The 17,683-nt window shown below is 40.5% G+C and overlaps 1 protein-coding gene across 13 annotated transcripts in view; it reads left to right on the top strand.

The window, feature by feature from the left end:
• Nucleotides 1-17,683, top strand: part of cbfa2t3 (CBFA2/RUNX1 partner transcriptional co-repressor 3) — an 88,145-nt gene that overhangs the window by 54,710 nt on the left and 15,752 nt on the right. For all 13 annotated transcript variants that reach the window (XR_012382711.1, XR_012382712.1, XR_012382714.1 and 10 more), the window contains exons 2-4: nt 14,496-14,642; nt 16,259-16,500; nt 16,584-16,673. Coding sequence is in view for 9 of the 13 variants with exons in the window: in XM_073907345.1 (XP_073763446.1) it covers nt 14,496-14,642; nt 16,259-16,500; nt 16,584-16,673 (479 nt within the window). In the remaining 4 variants the exon portion in view is untranslated. The remainder of the gene's footprint in view (nt 1-14,495; nt 14,643-16,258; nt 16,501-16,583; nt 16,674-17,683) is intronic.

Genomic DNA, 17,683 nt, shown 5'->3' with positions numbered 1-17,683 from the left:
TACTAGGCTACAGCTGGCCATAGCCTAAGAGAAAAAGAGAGAGAGAGTGAATACTGTGGAGAGACAGCAGCTGTCAGGCCCCGCATCGTGCACCTGTCACACAGGAAGTCAGGGCCTGCCACTATTTCCTGGATACGCCTCCTCAGTCAAACACTTCTGCTGTTTTCTCAGAGGATATTAGGGAGAAGGAGAGTGAGAAAAAGAGGTACTCATCCCAGTCAGGGAATTAGGATGAAAAAAGCAAGAGGAACAGAGTTAGTCAGTTGCGAATGCCGTCTGTGTACAGTCAGTACAGCTGGATCCAGATTTAGACCAGAACTGTGTTAGAATGAGAATGCTAGCATATGGCGTAGCATGCAAAATAAACAGTATATTTGTGATCGTACTGTATATAATATTTTAAATACAAACACCAATTTCAACAGTTTATGTCTCAAGGAAATCAGTATATCACACCGGTGTGATATAAATAGTAAAAATGGTACGACTTTATTGCTGTAGATGCAAAACACCAGCCAACAGAAAGGCAAACAACATCTTTTTCATTCATTTACATTGTCATCCTTCTCCCAGGTAATAGTCATCCATGTGACAGGATGTGACATCATTTCTAGTGCAGTAACAGATGGTGAGCATGGTGGCATGGCGTTATAGCCACTCTTGTTTTCCTTCCAGTCATGTGAGCAGGGGATCTGTGGCGTGTGTGTGTGTGTGTGTGTGTGTGTGTGTGTGTGTGTGTGTGTGTGTGTGTGTGTGTGTGTGTGTGTGTGTGTAGGCCCTCTGTGTTTTGCTTGGCACACGTCCTCTTTGTTTGTTAGGATTGTCAAGGCGGGTCCTCTGGAGGGCTTCTGTGTCTAATTCCCTAGCCGCCCCTCACGCTGCCTGTATGCAATTAACAGAGTAATTAAAAGCTTGATGAGCTAATTGGTGTTGGGTGAAGCTGCAGGTGTTTTGATTGGGGAGCTTGTTTGTGGAAGTGCTGAGAGCAAACAGATTTCTGTCATAGATCATTTTGACTCTTTTCCCCCCACTATTAAAGCAATACATGAGTTAAGGGAAAGTGGAGCTATTATAACTATTTATCAGCCTTGATGGGGTAACTGTAATTGTTTCATAATGATAATTTTTGAAGCATTAGTCCAAATAATGGCCTGTTTCCACTGAGTGGTACGGTACGGTTTGATACGGGTCGGTACGGGTCACCTTTATCAGACTTGCATTTCCACTGCCAAAAGGGTACCAATAGTACCAATTATATAAAATAAATAAATAAATGCAACATATATCAACACATACAGACCCTTACAGTCTTCTATATGTTACGATTTACAGACAAACTACACATGTAGTCCTTATTTGGGTTCAAAAACAACACGCAACATATAGTCAGTCAGTGCACAGTCAGTGCAAACCCCTCATCTGTATATGTTATCTTTACCAGCACATGTAACCTGTAAGAAAGTAATTCTGGTCAAGTCATTCCGAGTTCAAATAGTCTAAAAGATGATGATAATAGTTAAATATGGTAATTTGTTCATGATTTAGGTTGTTAAAAGAATCATTTGCTTTTTTTTTTGTGCGTCACTCTTGCTTTTGTCAGTTTTAGAACTGATTGGATGACAGAACCTCTTCAATAACCATGCGCACGTTATTACCATCAGCACAGATGTTTGTTATTTCAAATATAGATGCACATGTGAACTCTCTTGAGAAAATGAAACCACTCGTACTTACTTGTAAACAACTACAGAGCACAGGGTAGATTCTGCTCTTCTTCTTGGGTTTGCGGCTGTTAGTCAAGACAATGGCAAGGTTTGTTTAAGCTCTGGTCAATCATGGCTCATTATTATATGTATATTTTATTACGGTGTATTATCGTAGCTGTGTATTTAAAAATGGAGCTTCCTTTCTTTTCTTTTTAGCTAGTGTCAATATAATAAATAGTGCTCAGCTGTGTCTTGCTCCAATATTTGGTACCTTTTTGTTGTCCTTTCGAAAAAGTGGTATGGTACAGTTCGCTTTTTGGTACCTTTTGACAGTGGAAAGGGCCATAAAAGCTTACCGAACCTTACCACTCAGTGGTACTTTAAAACAACCAATTATGGCTCTCCCAGAAGAACAATTTTTATATTATTTTGTATAGCTTTATGTTGTTTCTTAAATTAGTTTCTAGTATCAAATTGTTTGTGTAAAAATAGTTGTAAAGATGGTGCAATAGTGGACTATCACAACATATTGCTTAATGATGCTTCCAGTTCAAGCATCAGGATATTGCTTCCAGTTCAGGTTAAAACAAAACATAGCTGTTATTAAATGTCAAAATGTTTTTGATTGTCTGTGATTTGTTGTTGCTGTCAGCGATGAAAGGTATTTGATGGTCAAAAGTTACTGTATACCACATCCTTTGAATTTGTACCTTTTTTCTACTCTCACTAAAGAACTATCTCTCTCTTTGAATATCAGTTGACAGATGTGTTAGTGATGGCTGTTTGCCTGCAGTACTCTTGGTCCCCAGGTGCCAGAGCTAAGGACGTTGCAGTGCGTGTGCTTGTGAGAGTGTGTGACAGTTATTGATGTTCAGGTGGGTGAGCTCGGAACAGCAGTGCACACCGTGAACACAGTCCCTACGCCTATAGCACAACGGTTACTTCAGGCAGTACAGGAAACAACTACAAATGCAACAAGTCCACAGAAGGGTGGAGGGTCAGAAACCTTGCTCTTTGAAACGTGCACTTCAAACACACACAGACAAACCCAGACCACTCAATTAAACCTAAACAACAAACACTTTCTTGTGAATTTGTATTTGCGTGCTTCGTATTCCTGTAGAAGTGGCCATTCACTAATCTCTGCATCTCGATTGGTGCCCAGTGCTGTCCTAACAAACTCCAGATGGGCCGAGCTGGGGAGTTGTTCTTGGCACGTCCCGGCTCGGGTGAATGTCACAAATACTTTCCTTTATTTAGGAATGGCTAAGGCTGGGCGGCTGAGGAGAGGATAGGAGGGAGAAGGGTAGAGAGCAGCTCAGCAACATCTGGATTTTATTAGCAGCCATTGGGAGAAATCTGAAAAGGAAGTTTTTTTTTCTCTTGTGTCTTTTGGGGTAGTGCTGGGGTTTGCAGAGCCCTGACCACTGACGATGCCCTCACAGCGAAGAGCAGATGCCAACAATAATTCAACAATCACTATAATATTCAAGGCAGTACAAAATAAATAGCAAGTCCTTTGGATATGCTAGTGTATTTTGGATGTTACTCTTAATATGCCTGACCAGCAAGACTTCCTCTTAGGTCAGAGGTCATCAAACCTGTTGCTGGAGATGTACCTTGCTGCAGAGTTCAGCTCCAACACACAGAACCAATTAATTAGTACCTGAAGAAGCACTTGATAATTACAGATAAATGTTTTTCATCTGGTTTGCAGCTAAAGTCTGCAGGAAGGTACATTTTCAGAAACAGGGTTGGTGACCCCTGCTTTATGTCATTGCGTTACCCAAAAAGACCATTCTGGTAGATCCAGTTCACTGGCTATATTCAAGATGGTTATGCTCCTAATGCAGCAACACAACAAGCCAACAGAAACCAGCCTGGATTAGCAAGATGACAGTAAGGTACCCTCTGAAGTATGTAGTTCATGACTTGGCAAGTAGGACATGTTCCTGAATCAGCATCATTAAGGTCAAGGTTTGGCTGGTTAGCTTTGCTAATAGATCCCACAATGAACTATCCTGTAAGTGGAAATGCTGATGAGTAGCTTTCTCCAGGTATAGCTGTTGCTACAACCTTGGGGAAAGGCAAAGACTGAAAACAACTTTCTTCTTAGCCTAGTATTTCCTTCAGAGTTTAGACATAAGTAATGACATGGTTCAAAATGGCATGTTTAAGTAATATATGATTCTTCCAGTAATTCTGTAGAAGGACTTGCAAGAAAATGTATCCACATCATTGAGGCTAAATCAGGGTAGAACACTCTGTGACTGTGTTTGGGATCAGAATGATCTGTCAATAAACATGTTTCATTTTGTTCATATCTCCACTCGGCTTTATTAAAATACGTTATGGACATATTGTTTTAATCATTCTGAGTTGAGATATTCCCGTATAACTACTTCCTGGAAGAGGTGAAACCCAAGAGAACAGTGGTGCATAGCATATGTCTGCTGCCTCGTAACACACAGATACAAGGATCTTTCTGGAACTGTAACATAAGAATGTGTCTCTATGCTTTTTAACACAACTGTACTGTGGTTATTCATGCACCATTTTTCAGTGACCCTAGCATTCTTTCCCACACACCCGCACATGCTGGACATCTCTCTCACACACATCCTTATACAGAGTCTCAGGGCCCAGGGGTCTGTTCAGCTTGTGATTAAATACGCATTTATTGCCATATGAACGTTTGTTTTCTCAAAACATATTTGCTCAGCTGAAGATGCCTGCTTCGGCTCACAGAGAGTGCGTTTCTGTGTGCATGCTCTTTCACCCTGTTTTTATTATACTATGATTGAATTAGTTGTAAATAAGAGATAAGGCCTATTATCCACTGTAGAGACAAAATGATGCTGCTCAATTTAATATTGATCGGTTGACTTTCAAACTCAGTTCTATAACTTAAAGAACTTAAAGATAGCTACTCTATGTATATAGAGTGGTATATCCAGCCTACAAAGGGAGTCTCCTAACTGAAGTGGAGCTCCAGGTTTTGGATACTACTGCCTGTATCTATAATAATACATAGATATGATACAATCATTTTTCATAATTAAAGTTTCACTCATACTCATACAAGACATTTGTCTTGTTTGATTTCACCAGAGATCATGACATTTCTTTTTGGGATGCGTGAAGGACACATGCAAGGCTGCCTTAGATTTTGGTCCAAAAAGTATGCTGTATTAGAAGGCAACATACTGTTGCAGCCTATCTTTTTAAACAGCCTTTGAATAAAGGACACATATGAATGCAATCTAGGCAGTCTTTTTGTTAAAAAAAGAGTTTTTATTCACATTAGTACAGCAATTTCAGTATAACATTGGATAATGTCTTTTTGATCTGTACCTTGTAGCAATGTTTGTTCCTTTCGCATGATGATTTTAAAATGTTGGCTCCAGTCCAGAGGTCTACAGACAAGCTTTGGGTGATGATGTGGAGAGACGGTGGGGTGGCTGGGACCGAGGGATAGCGGACGCATGGGTCTTGAAGTGCCGGCCAGGGGTCGAGGGCTGTAATCCTGCTGTTTTGATGAGAGGCCTCTGTTTGTGTGGACTCGGCAGCGGCCTGATGGGGAGCAGATGTGGGAAGGCAGGCGGTCGGGCACAGAGCCAGAGCAGCTGGGAGAAATTAAAAACAAGAGCATTCCTGGAGACTGGGGGAATTACAGAGTGGTGGATGGGGGGAGTGTAGATACAGGGACAGGGAAAAAAAGCCATGTGACAAGAGAGAGGGTTATCTCAAGGGGCTATTCCTTGTGTTTGAGTGAAATGTAGCTCAGTGTGGACAATGGTTGGAACAAGTGACAGTTTAAAGAAGAACCACATCACACACGTGTACCTAGATTTTGAAATGAGGTCATTCAACAGACTTCTGTTGCTTTTATATAAGTCTAATAACAATGACTACAGATTAACCAAAAAGGTAACTCTAAAAGACAATTTGGTAATGGGTAACAAAGTGGGTAGCGCTGTTGCCTCAGAAGAATAAGGTTACTGGTTTAAGCCCCTGCTGGGTTGGTTGGCATTTCTGTGTGCAGTTTGCATGTTCCCCCGTGTTCACATGGGGTTCCTCCAGATACTCTGGTTTCCCCCACAGTCCAAAGAAATGTGCTGTAGGTGAATTCGGTGAGCTAAATTGTCTGTAGTGTATGTCATGGTTCTCCAGGTTGAACGTTGGGCTAACAACCCACTTCATAAAAACTAGATGTTACGAAACACCAATATGGTGCAGCTAAATATCAACTTCGATATAAAATGTCCCTGGGAGTAAGTAAGAATATATAATATATTTGCCACTGTACATTATATAAACATATACAAACTATTAATTTATCATAATTTTTTATCTTTAAGGATAGTCCTGAATGCCCTTAAAGTGATTTTTGTTGTTAAATTTAGCTCACATATAGCTAAGCCTAACAAAATAAACCACTCCACATGAACACATCTCTCTCGCACAAGCTTCAAAAAGAGCAAATCACAGAAACCAGAATTCTGGGCTTGTCATTATATGATGGATTCTTGCGTCTTTGGACCTTTTACCAAAGGCAAATGTCCACTGATTTAAAAAGACCCAAAAAAAGCTTCAGAATTACAAACTGGATCACTTCTGTGGTGCACATTTAAAAATACAGCACAGGAAAGTTGATAGACACGGTTAGTTTTAGCTGTCTTAAAAGTGTGCATTTTCCTCTAGGAATCAAGCATATGGTCAAGGCAACAGAGACTGCTTTAAGATTATTACCGAATAACGATACAGAGGATCAAATCACACACCTGTAGGAGGTCTGTTAAAAGCGTATTGTGCTGTGAGCTAGGTCTATTTGGTTTATTGATCTCTCAGTATGGCTTCTCCGTCTCATAGTGGTATGATTGTCTGTGTATAAATTGCTTTATTTTTAAAGCAAGAAGAAACCCAGAGGATTTTTTTTTCATCCCTTTCGCTCTGAAACTACTCTTAATGGAGTTCTTAGTCGTTTCATGTAAATGTCAATTTACAAACATCTCGCAAAATACCGTATAAAGAAAGTATTTGAATTCATTTAAGCTGCGTCAAAATCAAATTATAGCGTTGTGTGAGGACAATCAGTATCTCTCCTACGATCGCTCAGATTCTAACAACTGATATATTAATATCTACATATTTGCGAGCAACAGAACATGCTGTTTTTGCAGATGCTGAAACTGCCATAAGTTTGAATCTTCTGTTCAGTTAGCGCCTTCTCTTTTCGTACCTTCTCTGAGTAATTCTTTGTTTGGGCTTTATGGAAGCACAGATGGCCACAGAAGAGGCTCATACATAGACTACTAATGTATTAAAAGTGAAATCCAGTGTCCTGTGCACGTATGTGTCCTACTGTGTCCTTTAGCTGGTCAGATTAATCAGATATCTGTAATCCCACAGTGGATACAGGCAGAGCAAGGCAGACGTGCCTCTCAGCTTCTGTTCAACAGCCTCTCTTGTCTCTTTCCCAGTCCTCTTGTGGGAATTCGTACCACCGCAGCCAGGCCATGGCAACTTCCAGAATCTCCTACAGGAATTACCATGTGTTGCTCCCATAAGAGCAAATTAAAAAGAGTGATTATGGCCTGTTTTTCAGTCAGGAAGTTTTAAAGCAGCAGCCCTTAGAGGGAATGGATTTTATTCATCTTTTTAAAGCTTAAATAATGTCAAATCACATAAATAGTGCACTTCTTTTCTAATACCCCTACCTTTAGTAACACTACCTCACACAGTGTTAACTATAATAAGACTACAATAAGCTCAGGATAATAAGTGGCAAAATAGGTATACATGAAAACAATTGAATTCTAACATTAACGTTGCTCAGGTCACGCATGCTTGATGTGTGTCTGTGTGAATGTTTGCTGGATTGTTCTTTGTTTAATGGCCCCTCTGAGATTCCAAGCTGTTGGGCTGAGTGACAGATGGACAGGCAGGGCTTGTGGCCTTAGCAAGATCTCTCTCTACCTGTCTACATTTGGCAATGACAGTGACTGCGATGCACAGAGCAGTGCACTGTTAGCCCCTTGTGGCAGGCCAGCCAATGCCTATTTTGGTCAGCATGGCATTAGTCCTAATACCTTGTTATGTTTATTGCCCTGGGGCACCAGTCAATTTTGAAATGAGAATTGTGGGCTAATTTCTCTTTGCATTATCCTTCTTTGCATATGATATTGCTATCTTAGTGCTATTTTAATTTTTTTTTTAACAATTGCTTTGTTTTGAATACAAGGATACAAGGAACCCCAAACCAAAGGACTAAAATCGCAAAACAGATGCCAGTTTTCTGAGTAAAAGCAGTGTTTATTTATTATAGCTGCAAATTTAGATTTGGTTTTAGTAGGTTGAGTAAAATGCCCTTAAGATGTAGTTGTATTTTAGCCTTCTGAATCCTTCTGGTTTTAGTCTGTCTAGTTTTAATCAAGATTTTAGTCATTTTAGTCCATGTAAATTTAATATTAGCAATAAGATTGTTATTATTATTTAACATGACAACAAATTGGCGAGGCAGTGGCGCAGTAGGTAGTGCTGTCGCCTCACAGCAAGAAGGTCGCTGGGTCACTGGTTCGAACCTTGGCTTAGTTGCCGTTTCTGTGTGGAGTTTGCATGTTCTCCCTGCCTTCGTGTGGGTTTCCTCCGGGTGCTCCGGTTTTCCCCACAGTCCAAAGACATGTGGTACAGGTGAATTGGGTAGACTAAATTGTCCGTAGTGTATGAGTGTGTGTGTGAATGTGTGTGTGGATGTTTCCCAGAGATGGGTTGCGGCTGGAAGGGCATCCACAGCGTAAAAACTTGCTGGATAAGTTGGCGGTTCATTCCGCTGTGGCGACCCCGTATTAATAAAGGGACTAAGCCTACAAGAAAATAAATGAATTACAACAAATTTACTCTAACTACAATCTTTTTACACACACAGCATTTTCCTTTTATTTAAGATGTGTCTGAACATTCATGTATTTGTCAGCAATGCAGCGGCAGTCAGAATACTGTACGACTTACCATTAATCCTCAACTGTTTAACTTTGTATGTAGTATGTATGCATCATAATACACTCAAGTAGTCTAGATATATACATATATGTTTCTTTATAACATTTCAGCATGCTTATTTTGTAATTTGAAACTGCATTACAACATCAGTGCGTTATGAGATACCTAAAGGTATTTTTAATGTCAAACATGCTCTTGTGTTGTGTTTTGAAATAGCCTAACATCAGTGCATTGTACAATAAGCTATTCTACAAACATACGGCATGGAACCGTCGTGTGTTATTTCATAACTTTACAAATTGTTTTCCAACTGAATTAAATTAATATTTTTAGGAATGTCTTTTCATGCTAGGCCACTTGAAGAGCCAGAGCAACGGCTCCCAGGCCACTAGTTTAATAGATCCAAGGCTTAAAAAAATCAAACCAGAAACTGTGCCAGTCATGTGACTTTATACTATGAATGTGCATGTTCGAATGGGCTGAATTATAACAAAAACAGTATTGTTTAATTTTTATTTTTTTAGCTACATTTTAGTCTCCTCCTTTTTCATCCACGAAATTGCATATTAATATAGTCATATATAGTCAATATAATTAGTATCTAATAATAACCATGTCATGCCATACTTATTTTTGTCTTGAAAACAAGGTCTTCAATGATTATTTATGTCATTATTTTCGTTAATTGAATGATCACTGAGTAAAGCTACAAATTATTATTGTTCTGTGCAGTTTAAAATACTCTTTAGTCCTTACTGATGTTACACTGCAAGACACACTGAACCTAAATTTCCTAACTAATTTTGCTTCTACCTATTACTGAATGTAAAATCAGAGATTGCTTAAATATATCATGAATATCAGATTTGTCATGGGTTTTCTGCTATTTTGGCAGTTTATTTATTTTTTATCAGTGGGGACAGGCTGTTATATGGTAGGGAGGTGCCGGGGTGGGTGAAAGGTAGCATGATACCTGTTTAGGGCACACTAAAAGATCAAGAAAACACAAAAACAGCATAAATATTGTGCTCCTCGGACCCTCGCAATGTCCCCTGAGCCAAACCAGCCCCTAACTTAACCCACAGTCCAGCCTCATACCCTGTCACCCTCCTGCAGCTGTCATCCCTCTAAGGTCGACCACCAATTATCTGGCTGTTAGTAGTTTGGCTATGACCCTGTACGTTTAGTTATTTTTGCACATGACATCTCGGCCTGGCGGTGGGGGCTTTCTCCGAACATGGCTTGGGCTGGTGGCCCCAGCACACGGTCAGGGTGTTGTGCTGTTTTTTGGGAGGTCTATTGGACTGAAGGTGACAGTGGAGAGAAGCGGGGGGCAACTGATCCACTGTGAGTGACAGCACTGAGACAAGAGGCGCCTGTCAGAGAGCCTGCTGCTCAACACATGCTGCTGTACTGCCTCACACACAGACACTCAAATTGCAATGTATAGGTGAAACCAGTTTAATGCTTATCTTTGTGCATTTAGTTACCTACTTGAACAAAAAGTGTCATGGCAGGAAATGGTTTGAAAGACATGTTTTTAGAAAATTCAGTTTTCACTTTGGTCTTTTTAGAGCATTTAATAAATGATGAATATTGAATTTATTGGAATGGCACAGTACACTGTGAAAAGTGATGACTATTCTTTTTAGTAAAGGTGAGTAAACCCATCACCTTAACATTATAGTAAATAAACTATGTGCATAAATCTAAACAATTAGGTTAGGTGAAGGTAATAGTTCTAGGTTACAACAGATTACTTTTATTTTCTAAGTATAATCAACATGTCACTTTAAGGCAATGAATTTATTCACTTTATTTAAGCAATCGCTTTTTACAGAGTACACTTTTGCTGCTTGTTCAGGCTACCTATTTTAAAATGAGACATCTCAATTTTTTTTTAAGTTCAATTTACTTTAATTTGTAAAAATTATTAAGGTAACTTCATCCATTTGTGTTGTGACAACATGAAGAAATTGCAACACAGGCTCATTCTGAAAACGTAGCCCTATAAACGTTTATGGAGATCATTAATTATGTAGCCAGAGCTATGTATGGCTGCATTTCGTTTTTAAAATGAACACTATGGGGTGGTATGATGGCGTTCCTTTTCGCACTTACCAGCTTACCGCTTACCTCTGTATGGACAGCTTTCTTGTTCAGTAGCTTGACACGTACGACGGCGAATTAAGACGTAGACCGCAACAACAGAGTTCGAATCTTTACACGAGAACAGCAAGCGCTAATGGCACTCTCAAAAGAAGTTTGAGATCTGAAAAAGCATACACAGCGGCCTTTACTAGACTCACGAAAACAAAGACTGCAAAAAATGTAGCTCCTGGGACGTATTTTGCTCTCTCCAGAAATGTATATGGAGGTACATATTCAGAATAAGCCTAGGTTGAGGAATTGTGTAGAACAAAGCACAGTATATACTTTAAATGTATTGTCTTTTATATGTCTAAATGTCTTCAGAAGTGTTGGGTAAAGAAGTTATGGTCACACTTTACAATAATGCAAAATCTTAAGTAAATCTTAATCTTAAAAAAAAAAGAAAAAAAACTAAAATAATGTGAAACTATGTAGTATGTTTTTTTAGCATTTTGTAAACAATTTTATGATAGGCTTACAAATATTTTACCTTTTTTTACCCAACACGGGTGTAATCGTACATTACACAAAATGGCAGTTATTTGAATTATATTAAAAACTACGCTATTGATTATGTTTCACATTTATCAGATATTTGAACAACTGAATGGACTCTAGAATAAATGGCCATTGAAGTTTCTCCCTCTGTGCTCATGGCATCCAAAGCATTTTTCTTGGCAACAGATGATGGTAAAGAGTAGCAAATGAGAGCTGTCACCAGTGATGTTGTGCGCTAATCTCAGTACATCTGATGATACTTCTTTTGGAATATCTTTGCCTTCACACACATGCACACAAGCACACACACAGGCTTGTTTTTGTGGATTGTGTCACCTTCCATAGGTTTCCATTGTTTTAATACTGTACAAACTACTTTTTCTATTGCACTAACCCAACCCTATATCTAACCCTACACCATAGGAAGCTGTGTACAGTTTTACTTTCTGAAAAAAAAAAAAAAAAAAACTCAGTCTGTATGATTTCGAAGTCTTTTGGAAAATGAGCATATCAACAATGTCCTCATAATTAGTCCTCATCGTTATACCCATGTCATTATACTGTCCTGATGTGTAACAAACATTACCTGACTAAATCTCATGATGTGGTTGTGGCAGATGCCAGCTAGTGAAGTGCTGTGCAGGTAAACCTTACTCCTCTGACCTCTAAATGTGCTCAAGAGAGGCCATGGTCTTAAGCCTCCTTGTTAGAGTGACCAACCCCCATACATAGACTTACCGGTTCAGATAGGTGCAGTAGGACCGGCAGGGTCATATGGTGATAAATTCTACATTTACATTTATGTACTTATCCAAAGCGACTTACACCCGTGAACAAACAACCGGGGAGCAGTTGAGAGATCGATGCCTTGCTTAAGGGAATCACTTTAGCCATGGTATTGAGGTGGATAATCCCGCCAACAATCCTTGCTGGTACCGGATTTGAACCTGCAACCATTAGATCAGTCTAGCTCTCTTACCATGAGGCCATGGCTGCATAAAAGTGTAGTATATGTGAGTTTTTTTCACTTGCACAAAGATATACCAAGAGAGTTGACACTGGTCCAACAGAACTCAACAACTTGGAATTGAACATTTGGTCTCATTTGTGTAAAAGCATCAACATAAAGCAATAAATTAACCTTTCATCCCATAACTGCCAACATTGAATGTGGTACTTCAGAGGTGAGGACAAGGAAACCAACATGTGACAGCAGGTTTAGGGAGCTGGGTAGACAAAGGCATTGTCATATGACCAATATGGTCCAGGCGGGCAACAGTGAAGAAGACTTGCCATGTTTGGTCCCATAGCGGAGCAGAGATGAGGGTCGGTGTGAACGCAGCCTTGTTGAAGTGTTCAGCACCCTGATGGACAGGAGCAGATCCAGCTGCACTTGTCACTGGCTGTCAAGTGCCTGTCCATCCGGCAGACAAGAGCGGACAACAGGCGGGGGAGAGGGTGGGGGGTGGAGGACATTGATGGGGATGTCAGGGCAAGGGGGGGGGGGGGGGGGGGGTTGTGTGGTGGGCAGAGGGGTCCCGTCAGCAGCAGCTGAGTAGGAGAACAGGTGTGACTAGATGTTTCCAACAGCAGTGACATTTACCCTCTGCCTCAGTCTGCCAAAGCCACACTTTATCTCTATCAGCAGAGAGTGCACAGATTTACTGCTATGAAATATTATAAGTCTGTCTGAGCAACTCACTAGAGGGCTACTGATGAAAAAAAGCCACTTGCATGATCCAGCACCGTGAACAAGACACAACATATGTGTCAAACATGATATGGTTTGAACCAGTGCCATGTAGCTTTCATGGATGTGCAGAGTAGAGTATTTGTTGTCAGAGCCGTGACCCGGTGGTTAGCTGACATGCTTCAGACAAGTCAAAGCTCTGTGCAGTCAAAGACATATACACTACCTGACAAAAGTATTGTCAGGTATCCAAGTTCAAATAACAAATAATAACTTGACTTCTAGTTGATCATTTGGTATCAAAAGTGGCTTGCAGTGTATGAAAGGCAAAGGTCTCTAGATTACACGTATTTTACCAAAATAAACTATGACCATGATTTGATTATTAAGTAAAGTTTGACTTTGCTTAGACGTAAATCTTGTCTCTTAACAGAAATAATGTACAGAGTAAAGCAGAAAGTCATGGTGGCGTGAGAAAAGAATGAATAGTGTATGACTGCCATGAGCTTGGACACCTGCATCCATACATCTCTGCAATGACTCAAATAAAATATTAATAAAATCATCTGAAATGACAAAGAAAGCGTTCTTGCAGGACTCCCAGAGTTTATCAAGATACTTTGGATTCATCTTCAATGCCTTCATCTTACCCCAGACATGTTCAATAATGTTCATATCTGTTGACTGGGCTGGCCAATCCTAGAGCACCTTGACCTTCTTTCCTTTCAGTAATTTTGATGTGGAGGCTAAAGTATGAGAAGGAGCGCTGTCCTGCTAAAGAATTTGCCCTCACATGCGGTTTGTAATGTAATGGGCAGCACAAATGTCTTGATACCTCAGGCTGTTGATTTTGCCATCCACTCTGCAGATCTCTCACATGCCCCCATACTGAATCTAACCCCAAACCATGATTTTACCTTTAACAAACTGATTTCTCTGAACATCTTGAGTCCATGTGGGTTCCAATAGGCCTTCTGCAGTATTTTTGATGATTAGGATGCAGTAGAACACATGATTCATCAGAAAACGTCTGCCACTTTTCCAAATGATCAACTAGAAGTCAAGTAATTATTTGTTGCTCTTTAAACTGGGATCGACAACAAGACTTTTGCCAGGTAGTGTAGGTTTGAAATCTGCACACTGTAGGTATCAACAGTATTTCAATTTCAATGTCAATATACTTATAGAGCAAAATTAAACCAACTAACGTTGACCAATGTGCTGTAGAAAGTAAATAAACAGTAACAAAATTAAGACAAAACATGGCCAAAAATAAAAGGAACAAAACATAAATACAAATCATGGGAATAAGCCAGATTAAATAAAAATTAGATTCTTCCACAGGAAGGCGTTTCATCAGGATAAAATCTACTTTTGGCATTTATAAAACGGCATTGGTTTAAAAGAATAAACCTGTATTAATAAAAAATATTTGATGTTATCTGCAGGTAACACAGGAAAGAAGGCTGGAACGATGCCAGATTCACCCGCTGATGTCAAAACCCAGCCCAGGTCAACTCCACCCACAATGCCACCACCACCCCCTGCTGTCAGCCAGGCAGTCAATCGCAATGCGTCGTTCACACCTACAACAAGTAAGTGATCCTAGTTAAAACATGCATAGATTTGATTTTAGCTGCATTCACAACACCGTAGATACATAGCAAAGAATTGTGAAGTGGTTCTGAAAGACACGGAATGCTGCAACAAACTGCTAGTAAGTAAACAGAAAGTATTTCAAAATGTAGTGCAAATTTGTGTCACATTCTTAGTGTTTCCACAAGGGAGTGTTAGGGTAAACTGTTTTCTATAGTAAATTATCTATCTTGTGTGAACTACTGGCATGGTGCAGCAACAGCCAGACAAGAATCTTCCTGTGTAAGTTCACTGTCAACAAGTATATGCCTTGATAACTGAATAATAACGCATCCATGATAATGATTTGTACATGAGTACAATAACAACATTTCTAAAAGTCTCTATTACTGTAGCAAGTGTTCATATACTGTAGCAAAGAATGCCCTTGTAACATGAGCAAGTGTATTTAAGAGTGTTTGTGTATGGCAGATTGAGCCATTGTCTGGGTGTGCGAGTGCTTAAGATACACAGCAAGAGATTTGTTTACTGCATACGGAAGAATTCACGGGCAGCATCAGGCTCGGCAAGGCTTGGCAGATCTTGCTACCCTATATAGCAATGACGGGTCTTGTTGTTTCACCTGTTGCATGGGTCGTAGCGTAGCCTGCTTGCCACTCTAAAACCAGAACACAAGTGTGGGAGTCACATGGTAAACCCACATGTGTCCTGCCTGGAATGGCGAGATAAAAAGGGGCACAAGCGAAATGAAAGACCCTGTGTTCGGCAACATGAAGCCATGCACACACTCATACACACAGCAGTGAGAACATGCCTTCCAACCTGGAAGAGATCTACCCTTTGAGTTGTATTTGCACAATCATATGCCTACCGTTGTCCCAAAGGATTACTGCCTGTAACTCTAAACCCTCATGTTGTGTCCCCTACTCTCGTAATGTTTGTTTATCTGTGGTCAAGGCTTTAAGCATAGGTGACATAAGATATAAGGCCTACTCTTAGGAAGAAGGCACTTGACAATCAGGAAGAGGAAAGAGTGGAGAGATGAGATGCAGTGGAAGTGTGGATGGGTCGGCCTGGTGGCCTAAAACCTGCAAATCTGCTCTCAGCTGGTAGACATGTGCACGGCCTGATTTAGACACACACCTGCTATTGGAATAAAAGTAACCCAGGGGGCTATTTTTGGGACCTCTTTAACACGTTCTTCTTATAGTTGTGTCTTAGTGAGTGAGTGAGTGGGTGAGCAGTAGGGAGTAATAGACCGGGTGGGAGGCGTGTGTGTATGTCATGGAGAGAGATAGCAAGAGATAGTAAGAGAGAGAGAGAGAGAGAGAGAGAGAGAGAGAGAGAGAGGTGGTAGTTGGTGGTCACACTTGCAGAGTTTGTTCACAGTAGAGAATGAAACAAAGAGTGCAGAGCAACTTGCTCAAATACTGTCATAGTGTATCTGTAGTTTCAGTGTGTTCTTTGGCTTTTCTCGGGATGCATGTGCCCTCTTCATGCTACGTTGGAACTTGCTGGAGAGCAATTCCCAGGACTGAAATGGACAAAAAGGAAAGCAAAGGAGTCTGGCGAAACTTAAATGATGCTAATACAAACAATGGCTCTCTTTCCTCAGTGCTGAATGGGAGCAGTCACTCTCCAACAGCACTAAACGGAGCTCCTTCAACCCCCAATGGCTTCAGCAATGGACCAGCCACCTCATCTACTGCTTCCCTGCCTACCCAGCAGCTGCCCCCAGCCTGTGGAGCCCGACAACTCTGTAAACTTAAACGTTTCCTCACCACACTGCAGCAATTTGGCAATGATATCTCACCTGAGATTGGAGAACGTGTACGCAGCCTGGTACTGGGGCTAGTGGTGAGTGTCGTACTGTGTGTAGCATTGCCTCCGATTCTTTTCTTTAATAAGTGTTCATTGGATTGCTCTTTTTGTTTTATCAGAACTCAACTCTAACCATTGAAGAGTTTCACTCTAAACTTCAGGAAGCCACAAACTTTCCCCTGCGTCCCTTTGTCATTCCATTTCTCAAGGTAAGAACACAAAAACACATTCATCTCATAAAGACACAGTCGTATAATATCTTACACAATATTTTGAGAAAGTTTTTGACATTTTTGTGCAATATGCATCAGTGAGGGAATGGTCTCATGCATATCCTGTCTGAAGCTGAGCCTACTCCAACAGAGTTCTTAAAGTCTTTCTGTATCTGTATGAGGAGCTCTTCCTTATGGTGCACCATATGGGAAGGGGTGGAGGGGGAGGGTAGTGGGACTTTGAGACAGACAGGCAAAGTGACAAACAAAAAGAAGGTAGATGGATGGCAGCCAGCATCGGCACACACATGAACAGACTCACTCAGTATTTCCCCAATTCCGGATACATGGTTGCCTGTGTGTGTAGATGAGCGGAGTACATTTGATAAAGCATCCGCAGCCCCTTACACCCTCCCACCCCCAACTCTGCTGTGGCTGGGCTGTGCTGATCTAGTGCTCCATATGGCCATCATTTGTGATTCATTAAAATTGGCACACTTGTGTTTACCCAGAGTGGAGAGGAGTAGTGTGGGCCAAAGAAGATTTCCTGGCAGATGTTGCAGTGGGTGCTGTAAGCAGTACAGCTTTTCCGTTGCTCTGCCACTGTTGTCTTTGAGCTGATCCCTTTTTGTCCTCAGACATCACTATGATCCAGGGCTCAAACATATACACAGAATCTCTGATGTGTCGTGGTGCTTTCTCAAATAGTTCAGCATTTATGTCAAAATATGGAATTCGAATATCAAATTCAAACACTATGGTTATCGCATGTTTTACTGTAAAAGATTTGTGGCCATACAGTTCATCCTGCAAGTCAAATCCTAATTGTGCAGTGTTTAAAGATAACCACCTCCAGTAGATTTAGTCCAGTAGATTTTTTTTTGGTTGCATAAAGATTATATATCCACTGACTACATAACAGAACATGAAAATGTTGGGTGTGGAAAGTTGCCATGGTGCACCCCCTCTGCAGTCTTCCACTATGTGTGTGTGTGTGTGTGTGTGTG

This window comes from Danio rerio, chromosome 7 (assembly GCF_049306965.1).
Source record: "Danio rerio strain Tuebingen ecotype United States chromosome 7, GRCz12tu, whole genome shotgun sequence".
NCBI classification, from domain to species: domain Eukaryota; kingdom Metazoa; phylum Chordata; class Actinopteri; order Cypriniformes; family Danionidae; genus Danio; species Danio rerio.
Note: the sequence above shows the minus strand (reverse complement) of the source record. Positions and strands in the feature narration are given on the sequence as shown.